General features: G+C 42.9%; 3 protein-coding genes across 5 annotated transcripts in view; 1 reads left to right on the top strand and 2 right to left on the bottom strand.

Moving 5' to 3' along the window:
• The window catches only part of NUP88 (nucleoporin 88), a gene marked incomplete at its 3' end in the record, with an annotated part of 33,978 nt that extends 22,803 nt beyond the window's left edge, over positions 1-11,175 (bottom strand). The window contains exons 1-4 of the mRNA XM_084237204.1: positions 10,783-11,175; positions 7,593-7,762; positions 6,769-6,894; positions 3,689-3,775 (exon numbers count right to left, since the gene is read on the bottom strand). Of these exons, the coding sequence (XP_084093330.1) occupies positions 3,689-3,775; positions 6,769-6,894; positions 7,593-7,762; positions 10,783-11,085 (686 nt within the window). The 5' untranslated portion in view covers positions 11,086-11,175. The remainder of the gene's footprint in view (positions 1-3,688; positions 3,776-6,768; positions 6,895-7,592; positions 7,763-10,782) is intronic.
• Positions 11,176-11,662: 487 nt separating this feature from the next.
• Positions 11,663-20,235, top strand: RPAIN (RPA interacting protein; the record flags this gene model as incomplete). 3 transcript variants are annotated; one of them, XM_084236829.1, is made up of 7 exons in its annotated part: positions 11,663-11,743; positions 13,245-13,415; positions 14,644-14,704; positions 16,591-16,702; positions 16,849-16,912; positions 17,999-18,139; positions 20,206-20,235. In XM_084236829.1, the coding sequence occupies 7 exons, from the start codon at positions 11,663-11,665 to the stop codon at positions 20,233-20,235; spliced, it is 660 nt and encodes a 219-aa protein (XP_084092955.1). The 3 variants fall into 3 exon arrangements, with proteins under 3 accessions (XP_084092955.1, XP_084092954.1, XP_084092956.1); XM_084236828.1 differs by having other exon boundaries at positions 17,999-18,163; XM_084236830.1 differs by lacking the exon at positions 17,999-18,139.
• Positions 20,236-20,660: 425 nt separating this feature from the next.
• C1QBP (complement C1q binding protein) lies at positions 20,661-25,917 on the bottom strand (the record flags this gene model as incomplete). Its single annotated transcript, XM_084239061.1, has 6 exons — positions 25,358-25,917; positions 24,637-24,787; positions 23,143-23,236; positions 21,223-21,318; positions 20,934-21,056; positions 20,661-20,810 (listed from the first exon to the last, which is right to left on the bottom strand). Exons 1-6 carry the CDS (start codon positions 25,587-25,589, stop codon positions 20,661-20,663), a joined length of 846 nt encoding a protein of 281 aa, XP_084095187.1. The 5' UTR covers positions 25,590-25,917.
• Between the last annotated feature and the right edge of the window lie 1,081 nt (positions 25,918-26,998).

Raw genomic sequence — 26,998 nt, 5'->3', positions numbered from 1 at the left:
ATGTAGGGATGAAATCTGTATTCAATGGAATGAGAAAAAAATTCAAGACAAAAAATGATTACGAAGAATGTTAAAACAAGAAAGTCTCATAGAATTAAGGGAAAGGTCATAAAATCATACAGCGCTACTTTAATTTTAAAATATACAAATCAGAAATGGTAATAATATACACATATAAACATAACCACACAAAAAAAAAGAACAGGAAGAAAATACATGAAAACATCAGCAGTTATCTCTGAGCAGTAGGATGCATTCATTCCACAAGTAGTTACTAAGGACCTACTCCAAGCCAGGCACTGTTAAAGGTTCTACAAATGTATCAATGAATTAAAGGGCAGCTAGTGAAAGAGACATGCATTAGAGAAAAAATAAACACGTAACATAAAGTCAGAAAATTGGGTCATAAAGAAAAATAAAGCAGGTAAGATGGCATTGGTACAGATGCTGTTTTAACTAGGTGGTCTGGGAAGGGCTCTGACAGGTGATATTTGAGCAAAGATCTGAAGGAAATAAGGGAGCAAGTAAATGGCTGTCTGGGAAGGAGCAGGCAAAGCAGAGGAAAGGACACATGAAAAGCTTTACAGTGGGAACACAGAAGCTGCTGCTTGAGGAATGCCACCAAGGCTGAAGCTCAGAGAGCCAGGGCACAGTGGGAAGAGAGAAGCTGGGGAGGGCGTCAGAGGACAGACCTATAAGTCCTTGCAAGCCACAGTAAAGACAAGGGGAAATCAATGGGGTGTGGCAAGCAGGAAGGCAGAACGATGCAGATTTATTTATTTTTAAATATTTATTTATTTTTATGCATACAAGAGCTGGGATGTAGGTCAGAGGTGTGGGGGGTGAGAGGATTCACCAGAGACAAGAGTGGGGAACAGAACCGGCAGACTGACCAAAGTACACCGCTGTGGGGAGCAGCAGGCGAGTCAGGAGAGGTCTGCTGCGCCATATGGGTTACTCCCTGGCCCGCTGGGGGATTGAACTCTTGCTGCATGCAGAAGCTGCGGACAGCCTCATAGGTTGTGTTCCAACCCCTTGCACCACCAGGGAGGCCCAGAACCATGCTGATTTATATCAAAAGTGTATCTCTGGCTGCCATATTGAGGACTGACGATAGGCGATTACAAAATATTTCATTTTCTTAATAATTTCCTATAATATACATTCCTTTTACAAATTGGAAAATAAATGATAGAACATATTGTTTTTATATTTTAAAATTTTGTATAACTGGTTATCCATTTTAAAATTCCATTTTAATACAAGTTTAATTAATATGGCTAAAATAAAATCGCAAATTCATATAGATGAGTCAACATTAAACAGGAGGAATCTCAAAGTCTGGAAAAGGGCCTCCCCGGTGGTGCAAAGGTTAAAACGCAACCTATGAAGCAATCTGCAGCCACTGCAGCACGAGTTCGATTCCCAGCCAGCCAGGGAGCAACCCACATGGCGCAGCAAACCTCTCCTGACTCGCTCGCTGCTCCCCTCAGCAGTGTACTTTGGTCAATCTGCCTGTTCCGTTTCCCACTCTGTCTCTGGTGAGTCCTCTCACTCCCCACACCTCTGGCCTGTACCCCAGCTCTTGTATGCATAAATAAATCTTTAAAAAAAAGTTTGGAAAAAAAGATCTGAGTTAAACTAAAAAAAAAAAAAAAATCCGGGGCCTCCCTGGTGGTGCAAGGGGTTAAGATGCAACCTATGAAGCTATCTATAGCCACTGCAGAACGAGTTTGATACCCGCACAGAGAGCTACCCACATGGCGCAGTAGACCTCTCCTGACTTGCCTGCTGCTTCCCTCAGCAGTATATTTCAGTCAGTCTGCCTGTTCTGTTCCACACTCTGTCTTTGGTGAATCCTCTCACTCACACCGCTGGCCTGGACCCCAGTTTTGTATGCATAAATAAGTAAATCTTTTAAAAAATCAATAAAATGAATGGGAATAAAACAATGCAGAAGTTAAGACACTTAAATGACTCCCAACCATCGAAATTTAACTTGAAAGTAATAAATATAGTAGTATTTCTAATAAATGAGTAGTTATCAATAATGATTATGCTGTGCCAAGATTTATACCAAATACTTCTTACGCATGATTTCATTTATTCTGTACAATAAACCTAATGAGCACTATTATTTTTTATAGCCATGGAATAGTCATGGAAACGAAGCTTAATGTAATCAAATAACAAGATGCCACACTGACAAGTGGCTGAGATTAGGACTTGATGTGTTGGTACCACAGACAAAAAGCTCTCATCTAGACAATGTGCCTATCAAAGAAGGTGGTAAATTACAGAAACACACTGAAGGGGAGAAAGTACCCTGATTCAAACACAGGGTCTATCAACTCCTAAAGACAGATATTTTCCCTTTGTTAAAATCACTTACTGAAACTTTCAGTCCTAAGATTATCACAAAAATCAAAGTGGTGGTCCCAGGTTGGTGGCAACCTCTGACTCCTAGCAGAAGCAAATGAAAATCCTCTCTGGAGGAACACCCTCATGCCTAACTTCCCATTCAGGCACTCAAAATTCCCAAACACTAAAAATTGAAATCAAGTAAACATAAGTTCATAATTAGAGACTGGCATTCACAGGAAGAAACCACCATGACTGGTAGATCAGTAGAGAGAATACAGATTTGACCTTTCTCCTTCCCATACCAAGAATTTCAGATATTAAAACTATTAAACACAGGGCCTCCCAGGTGGCACAAAAGTTAAGATGCAACCTATGAAGCTATCCACAACCTCTGCAGCATGAATTTGATCTACAGCCAGGGAGCTACCCACATGGCGCAGCAAACCTCTCCTGTCTCGCCCGCTGCTCCCCTCAGCAGTGTATTTCAGTCAATCTGCCTGTTCTGTTTGCCACTCTGTCTCTGGTGAATCCTCTCACCCCCCACACCTCTGGCCTATACCCCAGTTCTTGTATGCATACATAAATAAACCTTTAAAAAAAAAACTATTAAACACAGAATAGCTATATATAAAACATTCAAAGGAATAAAGATCAGAAAAACAAAGAAGCAAGACTAGAGACGACAAACCATGGAGACATGTAAAAAAACTAAATAAACTTCTGGAAATACTACTACTAAAAGCTTCACTCTATATGCACACACTAGGGGTCATCGATCATATGTGGTAATCACCAGAAAGACTGATCAGGAGGCCAGAGGGATGGGGGTTGTGAGTTCAAAGGGTGATTCTGTTCTGTTAGTGGTCAAAGTAGCCAGGAACTTGCCCCTGTAGTGGGTAAGAAAACATAAAAGAAGCCAGGGTCAAGGAGAATCAGAAGGGTTATCTAGAATTCACTCCAGGCTCTGGGACACTAGATGCTGGTCTGGGAGTTCATTAAACTCAATGAATAGCTGGTAGTCTCCAGCCCAATACTCTCACCTTCTCTATATTTTTGCAACATAACTGATTATCTTATTCAAGACACAACAGGGAATCAATTTCAGTAATTCACATTTTAGAGCATTCTTGAAAAAAGATCCTGCTAGCCATACGGTGACATTCAGATTTGTAATTTCTTGTTACACATTCACATTGCCTACTTCTGATAACTTCTCAAGTTACCAAAAGAATGCGAGTCACCTCTAGAAAACTTTTCCTCTGTTGAAATTGCATGTATAATCCCCATAAACTAAAAGAAAATCATTACACAAATAAAAACTTACCCTTTATTGAGTATTAGACTTTCCTCTTCTGCTTCTGAAAGTAAAATGATCTTAGTGGGTGTCTGGGGCTCACGTAGAGAGTAAATTCTAGCAATCAAGAGAAGAAAACCAGCAATTAAAATTCTTTCTCAGTTCCCCAATGCTCTTTTCTTGCCAGTTAATCAGTTCTTAGGAATTTTCCTACCAATTATCAAAACTTTTTTTTACCAAAGATCTTCCTGTTACTGACAAAGTAGCCTACTTCAATTGTTCTCTTAAGAACAAGGAAGGTTTTTTTTGAGGCCTAAAGAAATGTTTTCTATACTTACCAAATCCTTAATCAACCTATTCCATGACATTGTACCTGTTTCTTTTATCCTAAGTCCTTAGCCACACTCATCTCATCTAGTTGTGTCACTGTTTCTAAGTTTGCCAGCTTTCCTCCAATTACACCCATTTGCCTCTCTATTACATACAAAGCTCATTAGAGAAGAAAATTTATCTTACTCTTCTTTATATAGCAACCAGCAGGCAGAGCAAGGGGCATTTAGCTTGAAATCTATACATGTTTTGGTTATGTGATGACTTAATAGCATGTCATCCTATTTTTCAAGGGGAAATATGAAACTAAAAAACATTTTTTTAACCAAAATAATTTACATTTTTAAAATAACTTAAATTGGGCCTCCCTGGTGGCGCAGCAGTTGAACACTGGGTTACGAAGCTGCCCGCAGCCTCTGTAGCGCCGGTTCGATCCCCAGCTGCTCCTCGGCCACCGGAGGAGGGTCCTGCATGGCGCGCAGACCTCTCCTGCCGCCCGCTGCTCCCCTCAGCAGTGTACTTCGGTCCTTCTGCCAGCTCTGCTCCCTGCTCTGGCTCTGGCGAATTCTCTCACCCTCCCGCGCTTCTGACTGTACCCAGTGCTTGTATAAATAAATAAATAAACAAACAAAAAACCGAAAGAGTTCTCCTTTAAAAAAAAAATCCTTTAAAATAACTTAAATTTTCACAACATGAATGGCTACTGTTAAAAGGAAAATTCCCAAAAGGACAGTAATGCCATTATTAGAAATCCAATGTGCTTTATACAAAGTCTTTATCAAACTGATCACTTACGTGGTCTGATCCCATTAAGAATTTTTAAACTTAGTGTGTTCCATTATCAACAATATGCCAATATGGTATTCCTGGCTGCCTACAAGCATTACTGGATTCAAAATACATATGAGTACTATATAGTATACTGTAACAGGGAATTGTAAAAGAAAAAGTAAATGCAACATGGCACCGAGTGGCAATTTCTTTGTTGTCCCGAAATTGTCAACAGGGTCCAAAGTTCAGGAAGAAAAACAAATGTTAAATTACCCCATATTTCAAAAAGACCTTTCAGTAACTGAGGCCAGATACCTCCAAGAGGGTTTAATGGGAGGAAGACCTAGACCTACACTACTCCTCACCATCTCCAATGTACCTAAAAGGAAAACTAGGAGAACACATCAAGAGCCCTTAGGAATACAGTACCATGTTTGTAATGGGAGGGTATTTGCTTACTCTTTCTTTGTCCCAAACTCCAAAACTATTGGTGGGCAGAGAAGGCTCTCAGAGAAATTACTCAGTCAGATTTAGGGGTACTTGAGTAAAGGGAGATGGACATCTTCATTTCCTAGTAGAGTATCAGAAGTGTTGCAAAAAATCTGTATGTGACCAAGATGAGGGAATTCTTGGGTGAACATAACATGTCATGTATAGCATGCTGTCACTTAATGGCATGTTTCTTTTTTGAAGGAGGCAGGCTGGAGCACAGTAAGAAGGGACTGGTATAATACACATTCTCTGTGGTCTTTGAGGGTAGGGAAGGGAAAACTCTACCTTTATGGTAGAGACCATGGCTCCTTAAGAGAATGCAGGAGATATAAGTTTGGGGATAGTCTATCTTAAGAGAGGATTGGGGAAATGGACAGCTGACAGAGCCCATGGGAAACACACCTACTCAGTGATGGAGAGACTTGGAGGTTAAACACTCACCACCAAAAAACACACATACCAACTGTGCAGAGACTACCACATCATCAGAGGCCACTGACAGCAGAGGGAACTAAATTAAATCAGAATTAGGGATACATATCCACATCCATCTATTGCTGACAGCTAGTTATATGCCTCACCTATACCATTCTCCTAAGCCACTATCAAAGAGTTAGACCAAGAGGGAGGAGGAAGCAGTCACCAGCTCCCACCCCCCTTATTCTTACACTTATCCCCTACCTCAAGGTGGTAGGATAGAAAGAAGAGTCAAGAAGCAGACAAAGTCCTCCCCACTCATTTCAGATCCCTCAAGTCACATATCTGATCTGTGACAGGGCCAGGATATGGTTTTGAAATGAATTTGAGGTCAGAGTTTTAAAGTAGACAGACTAAGTTTTAATAACTAAAAGTAACCAGAGATCCATATAAAATGCCATTAAGGGAGCAATCATTTGGCATGGAGGAAAGATTTGATAGAGCAGTTAAAAGAAGTGGCTAGATGAAAAAACAAACTGAATATTTGCACCTCCACTAGTAGAGTCCCTCAATAAACTTTGTAATATAAGGTAGATCCATCTGGAAAGTTAGCTGATAACAGAAATGCTATAGGATTAGGACATTTAATCATAGAATATACAACATGGAAGGGGCTTTAGTATTTATCAAATCAAACCTGCAAATTTTACAAATAAGAAACTGAGGCTGCCCTAAACAGAACTTTGAGATCACAAAACAGCTGTGATATCAGGATAAGAATTCAAATTTATCAGTTCTCACTTATATTTTCTTTTCCCTAAGCTACATTACATCCCAAAGGGTGACATAATGAAAATGGTCTTGGAAAGATTATTCTAACAGTACTTGACTAGTATAGGAGAAATTGGAAGCAGGAAGGCCAGGGTATAGCAGCAATTAAGGGGTGTAAGTGAGGACAATGAGGCCATTCTTAGATGAGTACAAGAGCCATTAGACAAACCATTCCAACATCAACGACTCTTTTTGTGGTACCCTGAGCTGTTAACTGGCAAACAGAAGTAGAGTCACACAAAGTTACAAGAGATAAAAATAAAACTCACCTTATTACATTGTCTGATGTTAACAGTACGATGTGGGGATCCAGCATTTCACTTGGATACCAGGCAGCATGCTTTAGAGTCAGAGAGGTAGAACTGGTGAAAAATCTCTCAGCAATTGGAGTGGTACTAAAATAAAGACAACAATTTTCCAAAACATATTGTGTAGAACTTGGATGAAAAACCTTCTAAAGGAAAATCTATTTTAAAACACTGTTCTCCTTTCCTTCAAATCTCTTTCTCCTAAATCTTTCTAAGAGAGCATTCAAAGAATCTAGTCAGTGAACATCAAAAAGTAAAATAAAAATATTTTTTAAATTACAAAGTATTTTATACTAAACTTTATATGATTTTAATATCATATCTTATTTGATCCTGTCATAACCTAGCAAGGAAACTACAACAGCAGATACTATCATTATGATTGTGTACATGAGGAGATAGATATTTAGAAAGGAGATATTTTAAGGGGATCAAACCTGTAAGTAGTGGAGCTAATGATGGGTGTATATATATATATATATATCTTTTCAGACTAACTTTTCTATACTTGTTAAAAAAGAAAACAAAGCAAAAATAAAACAAGTTTTGGATCATAAATAACAGCTTTTAAAAAATCTTATTTCTACTTCTTGACAAAATGGCATGACTTGCAATGTGATCACTCACACAGGATACTGTCAGTATTAATATCACAAGACCATCTGGAGAACGCTAATGTTCAAACAGAAGCATAGTAAACATACCTTAAGAGCCAGAGATCTGGAATAATATTCTGCATGTATTACAAATTAAACAGATAAACACCAGATGGGAACATAACTTACCTACAATTCACTACTGATTTTCCACCTTCAAATTCAGAATTCTTCCCCCATCTTTTAGGTAATTCTAATACTGATAGTCCTTTTATTCCTATAAGTGCTATATGATGTTGTGTTGGACTTAATAAGACTTGATAGATTTCAAACAGAGGTGGATTTATGCAGAGCAATCTCTGGAAATGAAAGCAAACTGATCAAAATGGTTCATTTTAATAAAAATATATGGCAGTTGCTTAAAAAGCACAGTACGATTTTAGTTTTCTATAGTTACAATAGCTGATGAAATACTTTTAACCATTTAAATTGGAATGTTATGTAAAATACAAAAGCTTTTCCAACCTTGATAACTAAATGGTATATATAATTTCCCTTTTTTCTAAAAAAAAAAAAAAAAAAAAAGATTATTTATTTATGCATACAAGAACTGGGGTATAGACCAGAGGTGCAGGTTGTGAGAGAATTCACCAGAGAGAGTAGGAAGCAGAACAGGCAGATCTACAGAAACACACTGCTGTGCCATGTGGGTTGCTCCCTAGCTGGCCACACAGGGGATCAAACTCCTGCTGCACTGACAGGAGGTCGCTTGATAGCGCGGTCTTTAACCCCTGCGCCACCAGGGAGGCCCTATATAATTTCCCTTTTTATGATTAAGCTCCAGCTTACCATTTTAGTCTCAATTCACCATTTTCCACTTGTAATTTATACTCAGATTAATTTGTACTTCTGGGAAATAATTATGCTTTGTTATGCCTCTCTCTTTACACAACTGTTCCTCTTCCTACAATGTCCTCATTTTCCTTTTTCCCTTTGTTAACATATTCTTGGAGATTCACCGTCTACTTTCCTCCAGAGAAACTAACTCTGATTTTTTGGCCAGGAATAAGTTCATCTTTTCTGTATTCCTATAACACACTTGGATAATGCTATTATAGCTCTAATCACTTTGTATTCTATCCTCTTACTTGCTCATCTCACTCAAGTAATTATGAACTACTTGAAATCTGTGCTTTTCATCTCTGTATCCTTAGCAGAGTATATGGCTCTTAATATGCGAATTCTCCTATTCAAATGTAATATTCATGTAGACAAAGATGTCAGAAGCATTAATGAATGATATTTATTATATTTAGAAACAGTACAGTGAGAGAGAGATTGGCTTTAAGTGCTTCTGCAGCAAACAGAATGGTGCTTTACCTATGCAAGTTTAACATGGAACACCGATATTTTCAGGAGGTTCTGATAAGTTGTTTGTTTCAGCATCATATGCCCTCAAAAAAACTCGCTTCTATTGGTATTTCCTCTTCTCTCATAGCCATCTCAAATTCCCATTTACTTTTCTTCCTACTTTCAGTAACAAATCATGAGGCTGCAAATTGCTTACCCTTAAGTATGGAGAATAACCTTAAGCCAAAATCCTTTCAGAAAATATTACTCTGAATATAATGAAAGTTGTACTAATTGTTACTAATGTCTGTAAGTTTGTTTTTTTTGTTTGTTCTTTAGCTGCCCTAATCAAACTATTTTTTTTTTTCTGGTGAGTGGTTCTTCCCTGCCTTCTCAACCCACATCTTTCTGGCCCTAATCAAGTAATTATTTTCCTCTGGTGAGTGGTTCTTTCCTATCTTCTCAACCCACATCTTTCTGCTTGATTTTGACAGCCTATCTCAAATCAAACACAGGCCACTTTTCTTCTGTTACATATTGATACATTACAAAATCTATTCTCTTAGATCACTTATGATAATCACAGTGTTAGATGTGGCTTTGTTTTGAAAGTCATTGCTTTGTTAACACCAAAGCGATGTTGTGCATCTGAGTTTTTGAGATTCTGAAGGATTAATGGTCATTCAGAGAGTCACTAATTTTTACTGAGAGCTTGTTCATTCCAGGTGCTCTGTGTACTGGAGATAACAAATTAAGTAAAGCAGACACAGATGCTACTTTGGTGCTTACAGTCTATAAAAACAGATAGACAAAGATAATTCAATCATAACTGGGTCAAATGCTGCAGAGTTTTAGGGTGCTCTTACTGTGCATCTGAAAATTACTCTTTTTTAAAGATTTATTTATTTATTTACTTATACATACATACATACATACATACATACAAGCACTGGGTACAGTCAGAAGCGCAGGAGGGTGAGAGAATTCTCCAGAGCCAGAGCAGGGAACAGAAGAGACAGACTGACGAAATACACTGCTGAGGGGAGCAGAGGGGAGCAGCCGGCAGCGCAGGTGAGGTCTGCCCGCCATGTGCAACCCTGGCCCTGGATCGAACCGGCGTAGCTAGCAGAGGCTGCGGGCAGTGTCGCAACCCAGCGCGAAACCGCTGCGCCACCAGGGGAAGCCCTGAAAATTACTCTTATAAATGAAATTTTACTGCACGTAAAACTAGACTTTTTGACCAATAATCTAAACTGCAGAAACACTGCTGGCATCTTTGTTAATCATTTCTCATCAACAAGAATCAGATAATGGCACACAGACGCAGCATGGGTGCCAAACTTTTAATCTTTAAAGAGAATCAACTTATTATAAACAGTTCTGTAAAGCAATGTTTGAGCATAGTATGTCTAGAATACTTCTTAATCTGACCCAGTTTCACAGGCTGTTGGATTATCAAAAACAAACAAAAAAATCCTTCCCAATTTAGGGGACAGTTTAATTTTCTAAAAGGGAAAAGAATTCACCAGGGATTCTCCCCCCATGTCAGACACTAAAGTGCTTTAAGTCTATTACCTAACTTAACGCTCATACAATAACCCACAGCGAGTTAGGGTTATCCTTATTATTTCATAGGTTACTCACGACCAATTAACTGAAAATAGCAACTCTACCTACACTCTCAGTCCCCTAACCCCTGCCTTGTCTTTCTTCAGAGTACTTGCATTACTGGTATTTTACTGATTGGTCCTTCCCTTCCTCCAGGCGCCATGGATTTCAGTATCTTGAGAGTATTCTGAGAGCACGAATTCCTATAGCAGCGGGGCACGGTGTCGGAGTCGAGAGACATTAGTCAAAGTAATGAAACTGGGCAAGAGAGGCCATGCTAGAGCGTAATGAAAACACAGACTTTTCCACCTGAAGTGGGCCTGGAAGCACACCTACCAGACGACGAAAGACAGGATGGGAAGGGAATAAAACTAGCCGAGATCCCAGCCGAAGGTCACTGCCAAGGCCAGCATGACCGTACCTGGTACTGGGAGAGGGGCGATTCCTCTTCGTCGCCGCTAAGGCCCCGAAGGCGAACGACCAAGAAGGAGCTGCCTTCTTTCTCCCACAGAAAGAGCTCTCCGCCGAGGCCTAACACCAGGTTTCTCGTCAGCATCTGCGGCGGCAGTGGCGGCGACGAAGACAATGATGAAGAAACCGGTTTCTCAGTCTCCGCTGGGCTTTGGTTTTTCAGTCCTTCCCGAAGCCGCAAGAAGGCAATGTGGTCAGGAAGCCAGGTCTGCCACAGCTCCCCGTCACCAGCGAGTCCCTCGGCCGCCGCCATCTTGGCTCCTCTGTCCCTCTTACTCCAGTTGCTCTGCCCGCCCCTGAGCGCAGCCAATCCGCGGCCAGCAGTCCACTGCCTCGGCCAATCATCAAGTGGACACGCCGGAAGCACGCGGCTAGAGTTAGGGGCGGGGCGAAGACAAAGCCAGCCTATCATTTATTCAGAAGCCAAAGGGGGTGGGACAAAATGGTCGGCAGGGCGAGGCTTGTTTTGAGAATCCTGTGGTGCTATGGGAAGTGTAGTTCTCAGAGGAGAGCCCGCGGCTTGTGTAGCTAATTGCCTATTGGGGCCTCCACCTGGGTGAAATTAGACGTAGAAAACCTCTCCTCAGGACTTAACTCGCTCGATAATAAATAAATAATAAAACAAACAAGTCTTTCTCATTCACGTTGAATTGACTTCACAAATGTTACTACTTCAATCACTCCTTGAGTTGAGCAAATCCGCCTTCGCTGGTAGGCACTTCCCAGAATTCCCTGCAATCTAGTTAGCGTAACACCCAGAAACTACAGTTCCCAGAGTTCTGCGCGCTACAAGGAGGCGGGGCTTTCTGGCGCAACTCCCGCGAAAGGAGATGGCAGAGTCCTCGGGTTCTCCCCATCGCTTGCTGTACAAGCAGGTGGGCTCGCCACCTTGGAAAGAGGCTTTCAGACAAGTAAGTGTGAGGTTTAGGAAACCTTGCTGGGCTGTCGTTACTTCCCTAGCACGTTCCTGGAGTCATTCTCCCCCGTGCCTTCGCCTCAACCCTGCCGGGTGAGGCAGGTGTTGGGAGCCCCTGGCCGGTGAAAGTGGATCGATCCGGAATCCAGGCCTCCCCTTGGGCCTTGGCCACCGTCGTGCCGCCCCTCTTTCACTACCCCTTCCCCGCACGCCGGAGTTTTGACCCCTGGATTAGCCGGGGCCGTCCGGTCCCAGGAAACTTTGAGTATGGGTTTGTTTTAAATGCGATTGTGCTCATAACCGCCCGTCTGCACCTCTGCAACAGCACCTGTAGTTGTTGGTAGGTGGGCACCGAGGGAAGCACTCCGTGTACGTACCTCATACGAGAAGGAAATTAGTCATAGTCCTGGGGAATGTAACTGAGCCTCGGGTAAGCCTCGGTTGCTAAGTCTTAGAGCTGTGCTGTTACCTCAGTTCTGACCTATTCTGAACTCTGCATGGTGCCTGTAAGCAATATTGTCTACCTCGCTAGGAATCCCTGAAGTAGTGGGTATATCCCAGGAAAATAACACTAGAAATGACTATTTATTTATTTATTTATTTATTTTTTTAAATAGAGGCATGTTTTATTTATTTGTTTGTTTGTTTTTTGTTTATACATGCACTGGGTACAGTCAGAAGCGCGGGAGGGTGAGAGAATTCACCAGAGCCAGAGCGGGGAGCAGAGCAGGCAGAAGGACCGAAGTACACTGCTGAGGGGAGCAGCGGGCGGCAGGAGAGGTCTGCGCGCCATGTGGGACCCTCCTCTGGTGGCCGGGGAGCAGCCGGGGATCGAACCAGCGCCGCAGAGGCTGCGGGCAGCTTCGCAACCCAGCGCTCAACAGCTGCGCCACCGGGGAGGCCCTAGAAATGACTGTTTAATGCAGAGTTTCTCAGCTGTGGCTGTTGATATTTTGAGGGAGATAACACTTTGTTGTTGGGGTGCTGTTCTGTGCATTGTAGAATGTTTAGGAGCGTCCCTGATCTGTAACCCCTAGAAATCCTGCAACTAGAGTTGTTATTACCAAAAATGTCTTCAGGCATTATCAACTGTCCTTTGGGGGACAAAATCACCCCGAGTTGAGGACCATTGTTATACAGGGAAGCAACTACTGTAGCTATGTCTAGAGCAGCAAGTATTTCGAAGCTACTTAAATGTCCCATAACAACACAGTTGGGGTATTATCATTCAACCTTTAAGGAAGTTGGCATTGAAGATAGAATGTGAAATATGGTGATTTGGAAATACATGAGTAAACCATAATTTCACTTGTGTACATGTGAATAAATACTGGAGAGGAATATAAAAAAAAATACTATAGTTAAGCTTGTAGCTGAAATTTTGTTTATAAATTTTCTTTAATGTTTTAACAACTAATTTATGAGTTTTTTTTTAAATGGAATTGCCTTTTCTTAAAAAAATAAAAGTAAAAAACTCTTTTTCTCTTTTTTCCAAGGGATGCCTGGAGAGAATGAGAAACAGCCGGGACAGGGTCCTGAACAGATACCGCCAGACTGGAAGCAATGTGCCAGGGAGCATGCAGAAAACCCTTCTTGTGCAGGAAGTGATGGAAGAAGAGTGGAATGCTTTGCAGTTAATGGAGAGCTCTCCAGAGGCCTTGATTCAGGTCAGGCTGGAATATGTGTTTTCAGGAAGGGTGCCATAGCACCAAGAATGCCTGCTGTCTGTATATCTACTTATTTGTTTGTTTGTTTTTTGTTTATACATGCACTGGGTACAGTCTACTTACCCAAGTCTTCTAACCCCATCTACCCTCTAGTCCCCAATCAGGAGTCTAACTGTCTTTATCCCAGGTTCTCCTACTTTTAATGTTAGATTCTTCTAGATTATTGATTCCTAAATACCAGAGTGTTGACCTGCTATGTCATAATCACTTATGAAATTAAAAAGAAAGAGGTTTCATTTGTTGGATCAACCCCTGGAAATTTTGAGTTAGTAGGCATGGGCTAGGTCTCCAGAAAAATTTTTTTGTAAATATTTTTTATTGAGTTAATATTGGCTTATATCATTGTTTGCATTATAGAAAGGCTCCCCCTCTTCAGGTGTGGCTATAGTGCAGGCACCACCAAGGAACCCCTAGTCCACCATCATAGACCCTTGTGCCCTTTCCCTCTTTGTTCTCACCCCCTCTCCACTCCTTCCCTTTCCCTGGGAACTTTTTTTAAAAAGGTCTTCAGATATTTTCTGATTCTAATCTCAACCAGAGTTGGGAGCTGGATGTGGATAGGAAATCATTTACCATGTATCAAAAAGAGCACCAAAGTGGAAGTCAGGGTTCTGAAATTCTGATCCTGGTTTTGCTGTTGACTTTTCACTCCATTCTGCCACTTTGAGCTTTAGTTTTCACTAAAAAATCAAGGAGATACTATTAGTATTGTGAGGACTAAATAAGAAAACATGTGGGAACTACTTTGAATACACGCAGGCTATTTATACTGATGCCATGTTATTTGATGCTTTCTACTGGCTCTGTGGTATGCCAAATGTTGCGTTATATAATCACAAACAGTGCTCACAATAACACTCTGGGTAGGTTTTGTTCCTGCTTTACAGAGGCCCAAACTGAGGTTTATAGAAGTTAGCAACTTTCTAGTGGACACATAGTTTTGACAGAATTTATATTTAGCAGTTCTCCAAAATATAGTGCCATAATTTTATTACTGGGTAGTTTAATCATTTGTTGATGACTTCTCAGTATGACCACATTACCCCATTGTGTGCATAATTTGGACTGATTTCCTCAGGTAAACTTAGGCTCCAACTATGAATTATTGTGGGGCTTGTCAGCTGACTATATAACTTCAAACCTCTGATGACCGTACTTGCTCTTGCAGTTTGAGGAACCAATGGACCTGGCTGTGTTGGAAGAAATTCAGCAGGAGCTGATTGACCAAGGTGACCCTTAGCCTATATCTACTCTAATGCTCACCTTTTTTCTAATTAGGATTAGTTCGTAGCTCCCCTTTTTCTCTGTCCATCTTTGCTGACTTAGTTCTTATCATCTGTAAAATAGAAAAAATAGATTGGGCCTCCCCTGGCGGCATAGGCAGTTGAGCGCAGCGCTGTGAAGCTGTCCGCACCGCAGCCACTGCAGTGCTGGTTTGATCCTGGTCAGTAGGCGAGGGTCCGTCCCACATGGTACGGCAGACCTCTCCTGTCTCTCCTGCTGCTCCTCTCAGCAGTGTATTTCATCAGTCTGCCTGTTCTGTTCCCCACTCTGTCTCTAGTGACTCCTCTTATCCTCCTTGCGCATCTGGCCTGTACTCCAGTTGTATAAAATAAATAAATCTTTAAAAAAAAAAGAAAAAATAGATCTACCCTATAAGTTTGTTTGTAAGATAAATGATATATGAAGAAGACTTAGAGCAGTGCCTGGCATTAAAAAAGCTTTCAACAAACAATAGTTATTATCATGGCGCTATAAAAGCCAAACTGCTAAGATTCACTTCTTAGATTTACTAGTTTAATTTATATGACTCTGGGTAAAATACATAATCTCCCCAAGTCTCAGTTTCTTTACCTTTAATAAGAATAATCATAGTGAAGATATTAATATACACAAAGGACTAGCATTTGACACATAGTAAGTGCCATGTAAGTGTTAGTTGTAATGATTGGTATTATTGTTATTTGGAGGTAGGGGTTAAAAAACATTTTATGGGAGGTGATTGGATCACATCAGAATACTTGTGATTGACTGCAATTAAATTGTAAATTCTTGAGTTTATTTTATTTTTTTTGTTCTTCACCACTCATTGGTCTCACTAACTAAAAAATCTTGAAGTGATAGGATTTCCTGTGTTCTGCTATACTCAGTTATAGGGACCCTCTGAAGCAGAGGCTGGCAAACATTTCTGTGAAGGGCCAGATAATGAATATTTTAGATTCCATACTGTCTCTTTTGCAACTACTCAACTCTGTTGTTGTAGTGTTAAATCAGCCGCAGGTAATACATAGACAAATCAGCATGGCTATATTCCAATATACATTTTTTTTAAAGATTTATTTATTTATACAAGCACTGGGTACAGTCAGAAGCTCAGGAGGGTGAGAGAATTCACCAGAGCCAGAGTGGGGAACAGAACAGGCAGACTGATGAAATATACTGCTGAGGGGAGTAGCGGGCGCCGCAGGAAAGGTCTATGCGCCATGTGGGACCCTCGCCAGTGGCGGGAGATTGAACTGGCACTGAAGAGGCTGCGGGCAGCTTTGCAGCCCAGTGCTCAACCGCTGCGCCACCAGGGGAGGCCCTCCAATATACATTTATTTACAGAAACAGAAGGTGGGCTGGGTGTAACCTATGGGTTATGGTTTGCTGACCCCTCCTCTAACTAGAGCCTGGACAGTACATGAAGAGCAGAGACCAGTCTTTTTTATTTTTACATCTCTTGCCTACTTTTTTTATTTTTGTATCCCTAGATATTATTGTATCATGTTTGCTGCGTGAACACACAGGTTCTGAACAATGTAGACTTTTGAGTATACAGTTATTGGGGAACAGATTACTTTAAACTCAGCAGGGTAGGCCTCCTGTCAGAAGTTAAGTGTTCTTTTTCCTGCTGGCCCTGGAATCCCAGCACTCTACATTTCTCCTCCCGTGGCCTTCAGAGATGTGGGATGGGTGGCCAACAAGATGGAGCAGTAAATAATGATTTGAGCATGATTTTACCCCTATTTTTTCTCTTGTGTGAAGGAAGCCTTTGGAGGTGAAGCTTAGCATTAAAGGTATGGTCCTCTGAGTGAAGCACGGTAAAGTACTCCAGCTGTCCTTTGTCTTGCAGAACAGTCCATCATTAGTGAGTATGAGAAGAGCTTGCAGTTTGATGAGAAGTGTCTCAGCATCATGCTGGCTGAGTGGGAAGCAAACTCCCTCATCTGTCCTGTGTGTACAAAGTAAGAGTTTTCAAAACCTTTTCAGCATTATTGTTTCCCACCCCCCACTCCAAGGTGAGTGGGATTTCCCCCATATTTGTTGCCTGGAAAGATTTGGAGATCCAGGTCTGCTGGCCATGACTCTGGGATCCCAATTCTGCTTCTAGGTACAACCTGAGAATAGCAAGTGGTGTGGTCATGTGTCAGTGTGGCCTGTACATCCCCTCACATGTAAGTGTTCCACACAGATTCTGTGTTCCCTCTTCCCACCACCGTCTACTTCCTTAACCTTCAGTGGTGTGTGGAGCCAGTTGTGTGTGTCTCTTCCCAGCTTCATGTTATGTTCACACCCGTGGCTTGAAATCAGCTGTGGTGAGACTATAACCAACATGGAAATTGGCAAGTGCTACACATTTGTTGTAATTCCTTGCCTTTTCCCCCAGAGCCATTGTTGAACACCTGTTCATGTAGCATTGCTTAATATCTTCAAAGGCAGCCCAGTTTAGAATTGGAAACACATGTTTCTGATTTCCCATAAAATTATCCCTATGTCTAGTCACATGGATATTCAGAATTTCAACTTTAGTTGAACACAGAATGAATGAGGCTTCTTACCTGACATGATGGGTAGTGGAAGTTTGCTAGTTGGTTAGTTGCAAATTATAAAAAATGAAACATAGTAAGTTTCAAACATGTAAATTTGTTTGCCAGTCTTTTAGCAGGGCTCTGCTAAAGTCTATTTTTTTTTTGTTTGTTTGTTTCAGAAGTTCTGTTACTGTATCAGAAATGCTGGGTGCACACCTTTAGGCTTTTTTCTCCCCACCTTTTACCTAATTCAGCAACCCTTTTTTAAGCAACCCAGCTTTTTGAGTATTTCCTAAACATCCCATTTATATAAAAATAATCTTTTATTTTCATTGGCCTACATATTATGTAGTTACATTACATTAGCAAATTCAATGACCACAAACAGATCTGGGCCTAAACAGTGCTGGTTCTTGGTAAGGATACACTCAGCACATGGCAGCTGAGCGTAAGGGAGGCCAAAAGGTGACCTACTACTAGCTCTGGGTGTTTCCGGTGTGATGAGTGAGTGAGTCAGTGTTTCATCGTGGGAGTGGAGAGCGTTGGTTGATCTGGAGAGGCAGTTACAGGGAGCTCATCTTCTCAGCACCGTCAGGAGCCCATTTCTAAAGGTCCTTGGAATCAAGCCACCACAGTTAGCCAGTTGCACAGGGTTATTAGTTGGCATTAGGAATCAGAATTGTCAACCTATTGACTATGATTAGGTTGTGGTGTAACTTTCTTATTTTTCAGTCTCCACAGCTGACAGAGCAGAAACTCCGTGCCTGTTTAGAGGACAATGTGAATGAGCACAGTGTACACTGTCCCCACACACCTCAGTTTTCACTCACTGAAGGGACAGAAGAAAAGGCCAGTCTCCTCATGAGCTGTCTGGTAAGCCTCCCTTGGGGCCCTGTGGTGTGAATGTTTCAGTGGCTGGTTTTATTCCCACCTTGTTAGAAATGATAGCTTAGAAACAGGCAAATGTTTAAATATACAGTTTAGTCTCTGATCATCTAGAACTGCTTGCAGATCTGGAATATACAAGTGCTCTCAGGCTTCCATGTGATTCAGTCTGGAGTGCCTTTGGCTTTTCCCACTCAGCTCAAGGATCATTTGTACAGATATTGGGTACTGCAATATACTAGATAATCAAATCTGCCCCTCACATAGAATGGTCCAGGATCTCCTTGGGTTTCCACTGTTCCCTATTCCTGTAACGTTGCTGCAGTTGGTGTCTTTGTCTGTGAGGACAACAACTATATCTTTATCTTTACTCCCAATCCTTGGCATGTAGGAGGTGCAGAACATGTGTAGAAATGAGTTAAGGTGGAGGGGAGAGAGTAGAAGCCTCACAGGTCAGATGGCTTTTGCTTCCGCCTTCTCTGTGAGATGAACAAATGAGGCATCTGCAGTGTAGTGGGGCAGAGCTGGAGTACAGAGCTCCTTGAGTGTGAACGTTTCAGCCCAAGTGCTGGAGGGAAAGGGGAGGGCAATTGAAGAGGAGGCCAAGGCTTACCTAGGTGCCGAGTGTGCATCTGCAGCCACAGTGCAGTTGTTGTGGACCCCAGTTGTCCACTCACCAGACCAGCAGCACACAGGAGCTCAGATCAGAGCAGCAGCAAAGCCAGTTGGGAGAGATTTGGAAGGAGAGTGCTTCCAGCGGCTATAGGGACATGATTGACAGTGCTGGCTCCAGAGGGGTCAGGGAGACCATTATTGGGTATGTGTGTGTGGAGGGTTCATCATGTGAAAGATGAGAAACGAAAGGACAAAATTGTATTTATTCGGCTATCCCAGAGTTCAGCATTTTGAAAAGTAGTTTATTTGAAATGCTGTAGAGTCCCACTGTGCCAGTCAAGTACTGGTTTCTCATAAGGGGAAATCAAGGACCCATGGGTTCGAGGTCCAGTGCGATGGCTATAGGGTAATTCAGTGTGAGGTAAAAAATAGGTATGGGTTAAAGATGGTAATATGTATTTCACAAGTATTTGGAACATTTGATATGAGAGGGACAGTGGATTAAGGGTGAGTGTGGGAATGGAATATGCCAGACCACCAGAAAGCCACATATATTACCGATGGCTGCAAAAATAAGCAAGATTGTAGACAGCATTCTTTGTCCTGGTGGTGGGACTGAGCTGTCAAGATACCAGGGACCAGTTTTTATACTCAGTAGCTAATGGGGGACCAAGGTATGTTAGAAATAATGGACCTCCAAGTTCTAATTCTGCTTGCAGTAGGCAAACTTGGTTTGTACCTCCTTGTGACACATTCCTTTTTCAATCTTGCTTTAAGTAGAAGACATTTCACCTCCCCGCTGGGCCATAAAAGCTCCCAGCTGTCAGAAGTTTGAATTATCTTTCTGGTCACCAATTTCCTGAATGTGAGGGCATTTGATTAGTTCATCTTTACAATTTGATTGGAAGAGACTGCTTCCCATGGCTTCAAAGGCAGTAGTTCTAATACTACGGGCCAGGTTCAGAGAAGCCCAAGAGCAAGGGTTGGCAGTGGCCTCTTTGACACAGCTGAATTATCACATAATATAAAATATTGCAAATGCCTCAGCATCATCTCACCTGTAGGAATTCTAATTGTATGTTAAATACCATTACCGACTACAACTTTTAACCATACACCGAGGGGCCTCCCTGGTGGCCTACTGGTTAAATCTCAGTGCTGCCACGCTATCAGCTGGGGCTTGCGTTTGATCCCATCCAGAGAGCTAACCCACATTACACGGCAGATCTCTCCTGTCTCTCCCGCTGCTCCCCTCAGCAGTGTATTTCAGTGGATCCACCTTTCTGCTCCCTACTCTCTGGAGAATCCTCTCACCCCGGTACACCTCTGGCCTACACCCCAGTTCTTCTATGCATAAATAAATAAATCTTTAACCATATATTGAGATAACTTTCATGATGGCATGCAACTTAAGCTGACTTCTTTCTATTTAAATCCAGGCTTGTGATACTTGGGCTGTGATCCTCTAGCACCAGTTTTGACTCATCGTTCTACTGGGTTGGAAACAACTGGTTCCATCTGCGAAGGGGGCCTTGTAAATACAAACCTTTTATTTATAATTTATTTTGTATTAAAACTTCTCATGTCTCTGTTTTTGGTGGTTTGTTATATAGATTTCAGGGGAGGGACTAGAAATAGAAAAGATAAATCACCTTGGAGGAGATAAACCAATTTTATTGTCCATCATTGTTATACAAAAAACTAGAAATAATAGATCTGTAGAGAAGAAACAAATGAATAGTAAATAAGAGGTCAGAAATAATTTATATTTGAATTACTTTCCATGATATTAGGATGAAAACCATTTCAAAGTACACCTGTCTGGCTTCAGAGTAGATATTATTCACTGGCCAAAGTCTGCCATAAAATTAAGGTGTTCAGCATCGTGTCTCCTCTATTGGCTCTTGACAAAACCTTTGAGGTCCTCAAGGAAAGAAATGTACTCCTGGTGCTCCAGTGCCGTGCTGAGCTCCACCAACTCATCTGCAAAAGTGTTGTCCACCCCTCGATCCGCAAGGAAATCCATTAGGTGGTCATACAAAGCCTAACGAGAGAAATGATGGTGACTAGTTTAAGAGAAAAATACTTCTTCTGTAATAATTAATATGTTGCTTTGTCTCTTTCTGGGTCAGGACCAGGAACACCCCCATCTTTATCAAACACTCACCCAGTCCAGGGAATCTGTGTTGAGAGTGTAATTTGTGTCCTTCCATTCAGACTCGCCAGTGGACTGAAAGCTCACTTCCCGGATGGAGAAAATGTCACTCTCCTCCTCCTCTTCTTGTCCAACCTAATAGTATTCGGGGAAACAAAGGTTTTGCTCCCTCATTCCTCACCTCTTCCTCTGGTCTGAGTCAGAAAATGTTAGTATCTGCTAAAAAGGACCATGAAGGTAGCAGGAAGCACTCGCTTTCCCCAGGTGTTCAGGGGGCTAGCATGCCCCACCACCTACATACCTCATCCTCTGGGTAGTGACAGTCCAGCACAAGGGCCTTCTTGCCGTCATTCTTTATAACTTCAACCACGAAGTTCGGAGTGGATGTTAATTCAGGCTGGGGGAATAGAACGAGTCATTATAGGCTACTGTCCACAGGGATCTCAAACAGTTCAGGGGGTCTGATGACCACCACTATGAGGATATTATTTAGTCATTTAACAGTCTCATGCTATAGTGCTCCCAAATAAGCAGCCTAGATGCTTTCACACACAGTGTAACAGCTTATTCAGAACTCTTCTTGTTGATTCTTTCTAGAGTTGTAGATGGTTTTTGGAGGCAGAATATCATGTATTTAGTATAGTGTTTTCACTTCTGGTGCACCTCACTACTTGAAAGAACACACTAGGCTTTGAATTAAGCCCAGTGTGTGCTAATTAACTGAGCTCCAGACTGGTTCTGTTAGGGGGAAAAGGATGTCCTAAAGCTAATCCCATACAGGCTTTGTGAACTCCACCCCCGCCCCAGGCCAAAGCCAAAGACACTGGGAACTCCAAATCCCATCACCACCAAAGGGAAGGTGGCTGGGACCTGTTAACAGCCGCCAGCTGTTATAGGACAGCCCCGATATTGAACGCGTTGCCTGGCTGTGGGTACTCACCTGCACGCTTAAAAGGGACTAATTAATACTCCACTACAGGCACACACAAAAGGTTAATAAAAGGTTTATTTACAAAGGAAAAGGAAATAAGGAAAATGTACAACTCAGGGAGAAAACAGGGAATAAAGTCTTTAATGCGTCCTACCCGATCCGCCGACCTGGAAACCCAAAGTCACTCTCAGAGCTGGCCAGACGCTGCGAGCTGGCGGAGAGCCAAAATGGGGGACCCGCCCAAAGCCCACGTGTCTGGCTTTATACCAACCTGGCTGCTTAACCCCACCCTCAGGTCCCAGCCACCTTCCCTTTGGTGGTGATGGGATTTGGAGTTCCCAATGTCTTTGGCTTTGGCCTGGGGTGGGGGTGGAGTCCACAAAGCCTGTATGGAATTAGCTTTAGGACATCCTTTTCACCCTAACAGTTCTTCAGTCCTCCCAGGTCTGTTATTCTATCTACACACTGAGCTGACTTAACCAAGATCTCCTCTTTCCAGCTGTTTTAAAAATCTCCCTTTATTATGGTCCAGGATCAAAGGCAGTGCTTCTGGCCAACTGGCCATCCTAATGGCTGAATAATATCCCTTGATGGTGAACTGTTCAATGTCAGGGACAGCCTAGTCAGCATGGCTGAGAGACATACCAAGAAGTTCAGTGTTATGTCATGAGAATACCAATGCCTGCTTACTCGGAAAGTCTAGGGACCTGGTGGCCATCATTCCAGCTGGTTTCTAGATCTGGCACAGTACTTTTCTAAAATACCTGAGGACCAGGTTCAATCAAAATGGCCTACAACCTAAAAAAAAGATCTCTCCTTGCCAAAATCACTGCTGTTAAAAGTTCTTGCAACCTTGGGCTGAACAGCTAGTGTCTATTGCGTGTTAGGGCCATCTGCCACTTGGAAACACTCCAAACATCAAACATCTTGCCATCAGGGGAAGGGGCAAGACAGTTTCAATCCTTTCCATGTAGAGAGCCCAGGCCAATATAAAGCCTAAGCCTGCAGATAGCAATTTACTTAGTTCCTAGGAGAGAAAAGGGGCCACAAAGTACTGGTACTGAAGGTGGCCAGAAACTGCTCTTCAAAAGCACTTCACAAGTAAAGTCCTAAGGATGGTTGTCCTTTGCCTTCTCTCTCCTGGAAGCATTACAGGAATGAAAACAAAAAAAAAAAAAAAAAAAAGAAAGAAAGAAAGAAAGAAAGAAAGAAAATGCTCCTCTAAGCCCCTGGAGTAAGGAGCCTGCCAGTATTCTGAAGTAAAGGCTGGTTACGGTGTTACAAGCTTACCTCTTGTTCTTCAACCTTCTGCCCTTGGGACTGCTCTTCCTCCCCATCAAAAGATGGTGGGATGCTATTGTTAATGTTGAAAGTGACAGTGATCCTACAAAGACAAAAGGGAACAGTATAATTTTACCTGAGTAAATACTGAGGGCTCGCCCCCCAAAAAAATTCTGGAAAGAGCATGTGTTTATATTTTTATTGTATAATCTTACTGTTTTACTACTTAACCTTAATCATGCAAATAAAGTATTGGTAAAATAGTTTAAAAAATATATATATATATAGAGAGAGGCCGCTACAGTTTAAAATACTTGTTGAAACAATGTCTCTGTCGTAGCTGGCTGTACATCTGAATTATTTACAGAAGCAAGAGTAGCCCTGGCCTCAGGAAGGGAAGGCCTCATAAACAGCAATATGTTGCAGTACAGATTCACTCTTTATACAGTATTTGTGGGAAGTGTTATAATCAAAAGCAGCCCAGAGATATCAACTACTTACAATTTTAAGGTGTAAGAACCCTCACCTGACAAATCATATTCCAAGGTTTGAGTCAAAATTCCAGTGACGTAAGGCCTGGAACTAGCACTGCAGGGCCACCCACCTCCAAGCACAACAACTGCACACAACTGTGCACTGTAACTGCTGCCCCTGAAGCTATGGTAATTGGCTGCCTTGCCAGGAAGCCACTCCCATACAAAAAAATGGTGGTTTGAGGTTCAGGCACACAATTTGTCTAATTTGCAATAGTGCTGACCAAATTGACCCCCTGGCCACAGAAATGTAGTTATATTCATTAGAACATTATTGATAATGACCCAGAACTGGCTATGACTTATCCTAGGAGAATGGTATAATCGAAGTTGCAGGATATACAACTGACCTACGTATGGGGAAAAAACACTCCCCCAAAACCACACAACAGAACCCCACAGCATAAAATATACATAAGTTCGCTCAAAATGGATCCAAGACCTCTAAACTAGGCCCCCAACTCCCCACCTTTCTAATGGCAGTCCTCACTATACTATAACCCAATCTTGTTACATGTGAACTACCGAGCTTGCATTTTCACCGACCATAAACATCAGCCAGCAGAGCAGGGGAGTTTTACTCCGCCAGAGCCTGTAGTGAGTCAGCATGTCAACTAGAGCTCAAGCTGATTCTGTCTACACTGAAAAGGTTTTAGGAAGGGGAAGGATTCCCTGCACCACTATGGCTCATCGAATGAAGCTTCTTCAGTTCTAATAGGTGTTGGGATACAAACCTTTATGCTAATTCCTTACTAGCTAAGGAATTACTGACACTCACTGACTCTTCAGTAACCACCTCAGTCATATTGTGTCTGGAGCCTATGAAGTTATCCAAATGAATCCTGTCTCTTGGGAACCATGCCAAAGCACCCACTATAACACAAGGCTGTTCTGGGGATGACCTAGGGCAGGTCCTGCAAGGTCACAGATTAATCCCCTGGTGTCCCCAGGTCCCCAGCCGAGAACTTACTTCTCTCCAGCAACTTTCCGTACTAATTTAGCTTCTGTCCCATTCACCTCCAGCTCCCAACCTCCAGACATCTTGGGGAGGGACTTATGTTTCTGTATCTTCTTTTCCTCCTTAATTTCATCATTCAGGAATTCAACAAAAGCTTTGTCCCCTACAGTGAAAATCGAAATGATACAGAAAAAGAAAAGTCAATCAGTTTAAAACCTAAAAATGACCCATGTACTGCAGCACTTGGACGGTTCCTACTAGCTGTTCTTGGGACAGGCCTTAGTTTCTTCATCTGTAAAAACACTGGTTAACACTCAGTGGAAAGCCGAGCTCTTTCTGGAAAAGTGATTTCAAATAAATCGGCTCATCACCAACGGTCACTATAAAAGCAAATTCCCAGTTACCAAGTTTTATCCTTGCCAAAAGACATAAAAGCACACTACTTTTAACCATGCCCTCAGCCTTCCCAAACTTCTATTTTCCAGAGAGCAAGGATAAAATAGGCCTCCAGGGTTGTTGTATTTCTCCCACAATGAAACTCTCGGAGGCAGGGAGGTGGGAAAAGGGCTAACAGTAGGAATTAACCCGCTGCTCGCCAATCAGTGGGGAAGAATCAGGAAGTCCAGACTTGGGGGGCTGCTCTGGACGATCCGCTGTCCCACCCTGGGGTCCCACCTCTGGGGTCCCCTCGCCCATCTAGGAATCGCTTCCACCCCTCGCGCGCCACCCTCACCTTCCGTGTGCAGCGCGCCGCAGCCGCAGCCGCAGGCGCAGGGGCCGCGAGGCCGCAGGAGGCCGGGCCGCCGCACCGACCCCGCGCGCACGCTGAGCAGCCCGAAGGGCCGGGCGCACGGACGCGGCGGCGGCTGCAGCAGCTGCCGGAGCGGCGGGGAGGGCGCGGCGGCGCGAAGGCCGGCGACTGCGGAGCCCAAAGCCCGGGGCACGCAGCGAAGCAGAGGCAGCATCGCGGCGGCGGACACGTGCGGGTGGGAAGGACGACCCGGGCCAAAACGCCCCCTGACCGCGCGCGCCCGCGGAAGTCCCGCCCCCCCAGGAAGTGCTTCCGCCCGGCCGCCGGGGCGCGCTACTGGGCGGGGCGCGCGCTGCGCCCTCTGCTGGGCGCTCCGGGGCAGCCTCCCGGGAGGTTCAGAAACTCGACTAGCGTCCTTAGCCAAGCGGGCGGGAGTCTCTTGTGTTAAGCCTTTTTTATTTTTATTTTTTTAATTTTAAATTTGGCCACATCAGTTCTCTCTCCGGCAGCTTACATTCTCCAAATTCACAGCCGCTTCTCTGGCTTCGTGGAATGCCCTCTTGCAGGCCCCAACTCCCAAAATACCAGCCGCCAAGGTCATGTGCCTTGAGACCTCCCTGGAGCCCTCTCTTGCAAGAAACGGATGGTACTCAGGCCTGAGTGGGCCAGCCCCTGTGCTTCATTCTTCCCTCAACAGAAGCCTCTTGGCACTGCAGGTTTACCTGGCGGCCTCTCTCTACCCACGCCCTGAACAGCAGATTAATTAACTCTTTCTCACCTCCAACCTTGCACCCTGGTTTTGATGGGGCACTGTTCTGCAACAATAAGCAGTGGATCACAACAGGTTTTGGTTAAGATTGCTCTACCTTTCCAGGACACAGGATATATAAGGTAACAAGAAAGTCTTCCCAAATTATCAATAGCAGCAAAGACTAATACTATATACTAAGCAGCGTTCTGTGAAGAAGGGAAAGGAGACGCGGGAAAGAAGCCACACACATCATGTACAAGATTCACTTTTTTTTTTTTTTTTTTTTTTTTTTTTTATAGAGGCATGCTTTATTTATTTGTTTGCTGGTTTGTTTGTTTGTTTTGTTTATACATGCACTGGGTACAGTCAGAAGCACGGGAGGGTGAGAGAATTCACCAGAGCCAGAGAGGGGAGCAGAGCAGGCAGAAGGACCGAAGTACACTGCTGAGGGGAGCAGCGGGCGGCAGGAGAGGTCTGCACGCCATGTGGGACCCTCCTCCGGTGGCCGGGGAGCAGCCGGGGATCGAACCGGCGCCACAGAGGCCGTGCGCAGCCTCGCAACCCAGCGCTCAACCGCTGCGCCACCGGGGAGGCCCTACAAGATTCACTTTTAATGGTTTTGATAGTCATGTGCAAATCTGAGCATTATATATACATATATACAAGAGCTGATGTTTCTATAGAGCTATGTCTGTCTGAATACGAACAGACTAAAAATATAACCTTTATCAACTTGATCTTTTTCTTTTCCCGCAAGTTATGATATTCTGATCATACAAAATATATAATAAAGTCCTTCCTTCCCCATTAGCATAGTGTCTTCCTTATATGCTCAAGGTATATCCTCCATGCTTGGCCCTAGTTCCCGATCA

Source organism: Talpa europaea (genome assembly GCF_964194135.1).
Source record: "Talpa europaea genome assembly, chromosome: 7".
Taxonomy (NCBI): Eukaryota; Metazoa; Chordata; class Mammalia; order Eulipotyphla; family Talpidae; genus Talpa; species Talpa europaea.
Note: the sequence above shows the minus strand (reverse complement) of the source record. Positions and strands in the feature narration are given on the sequence as shown.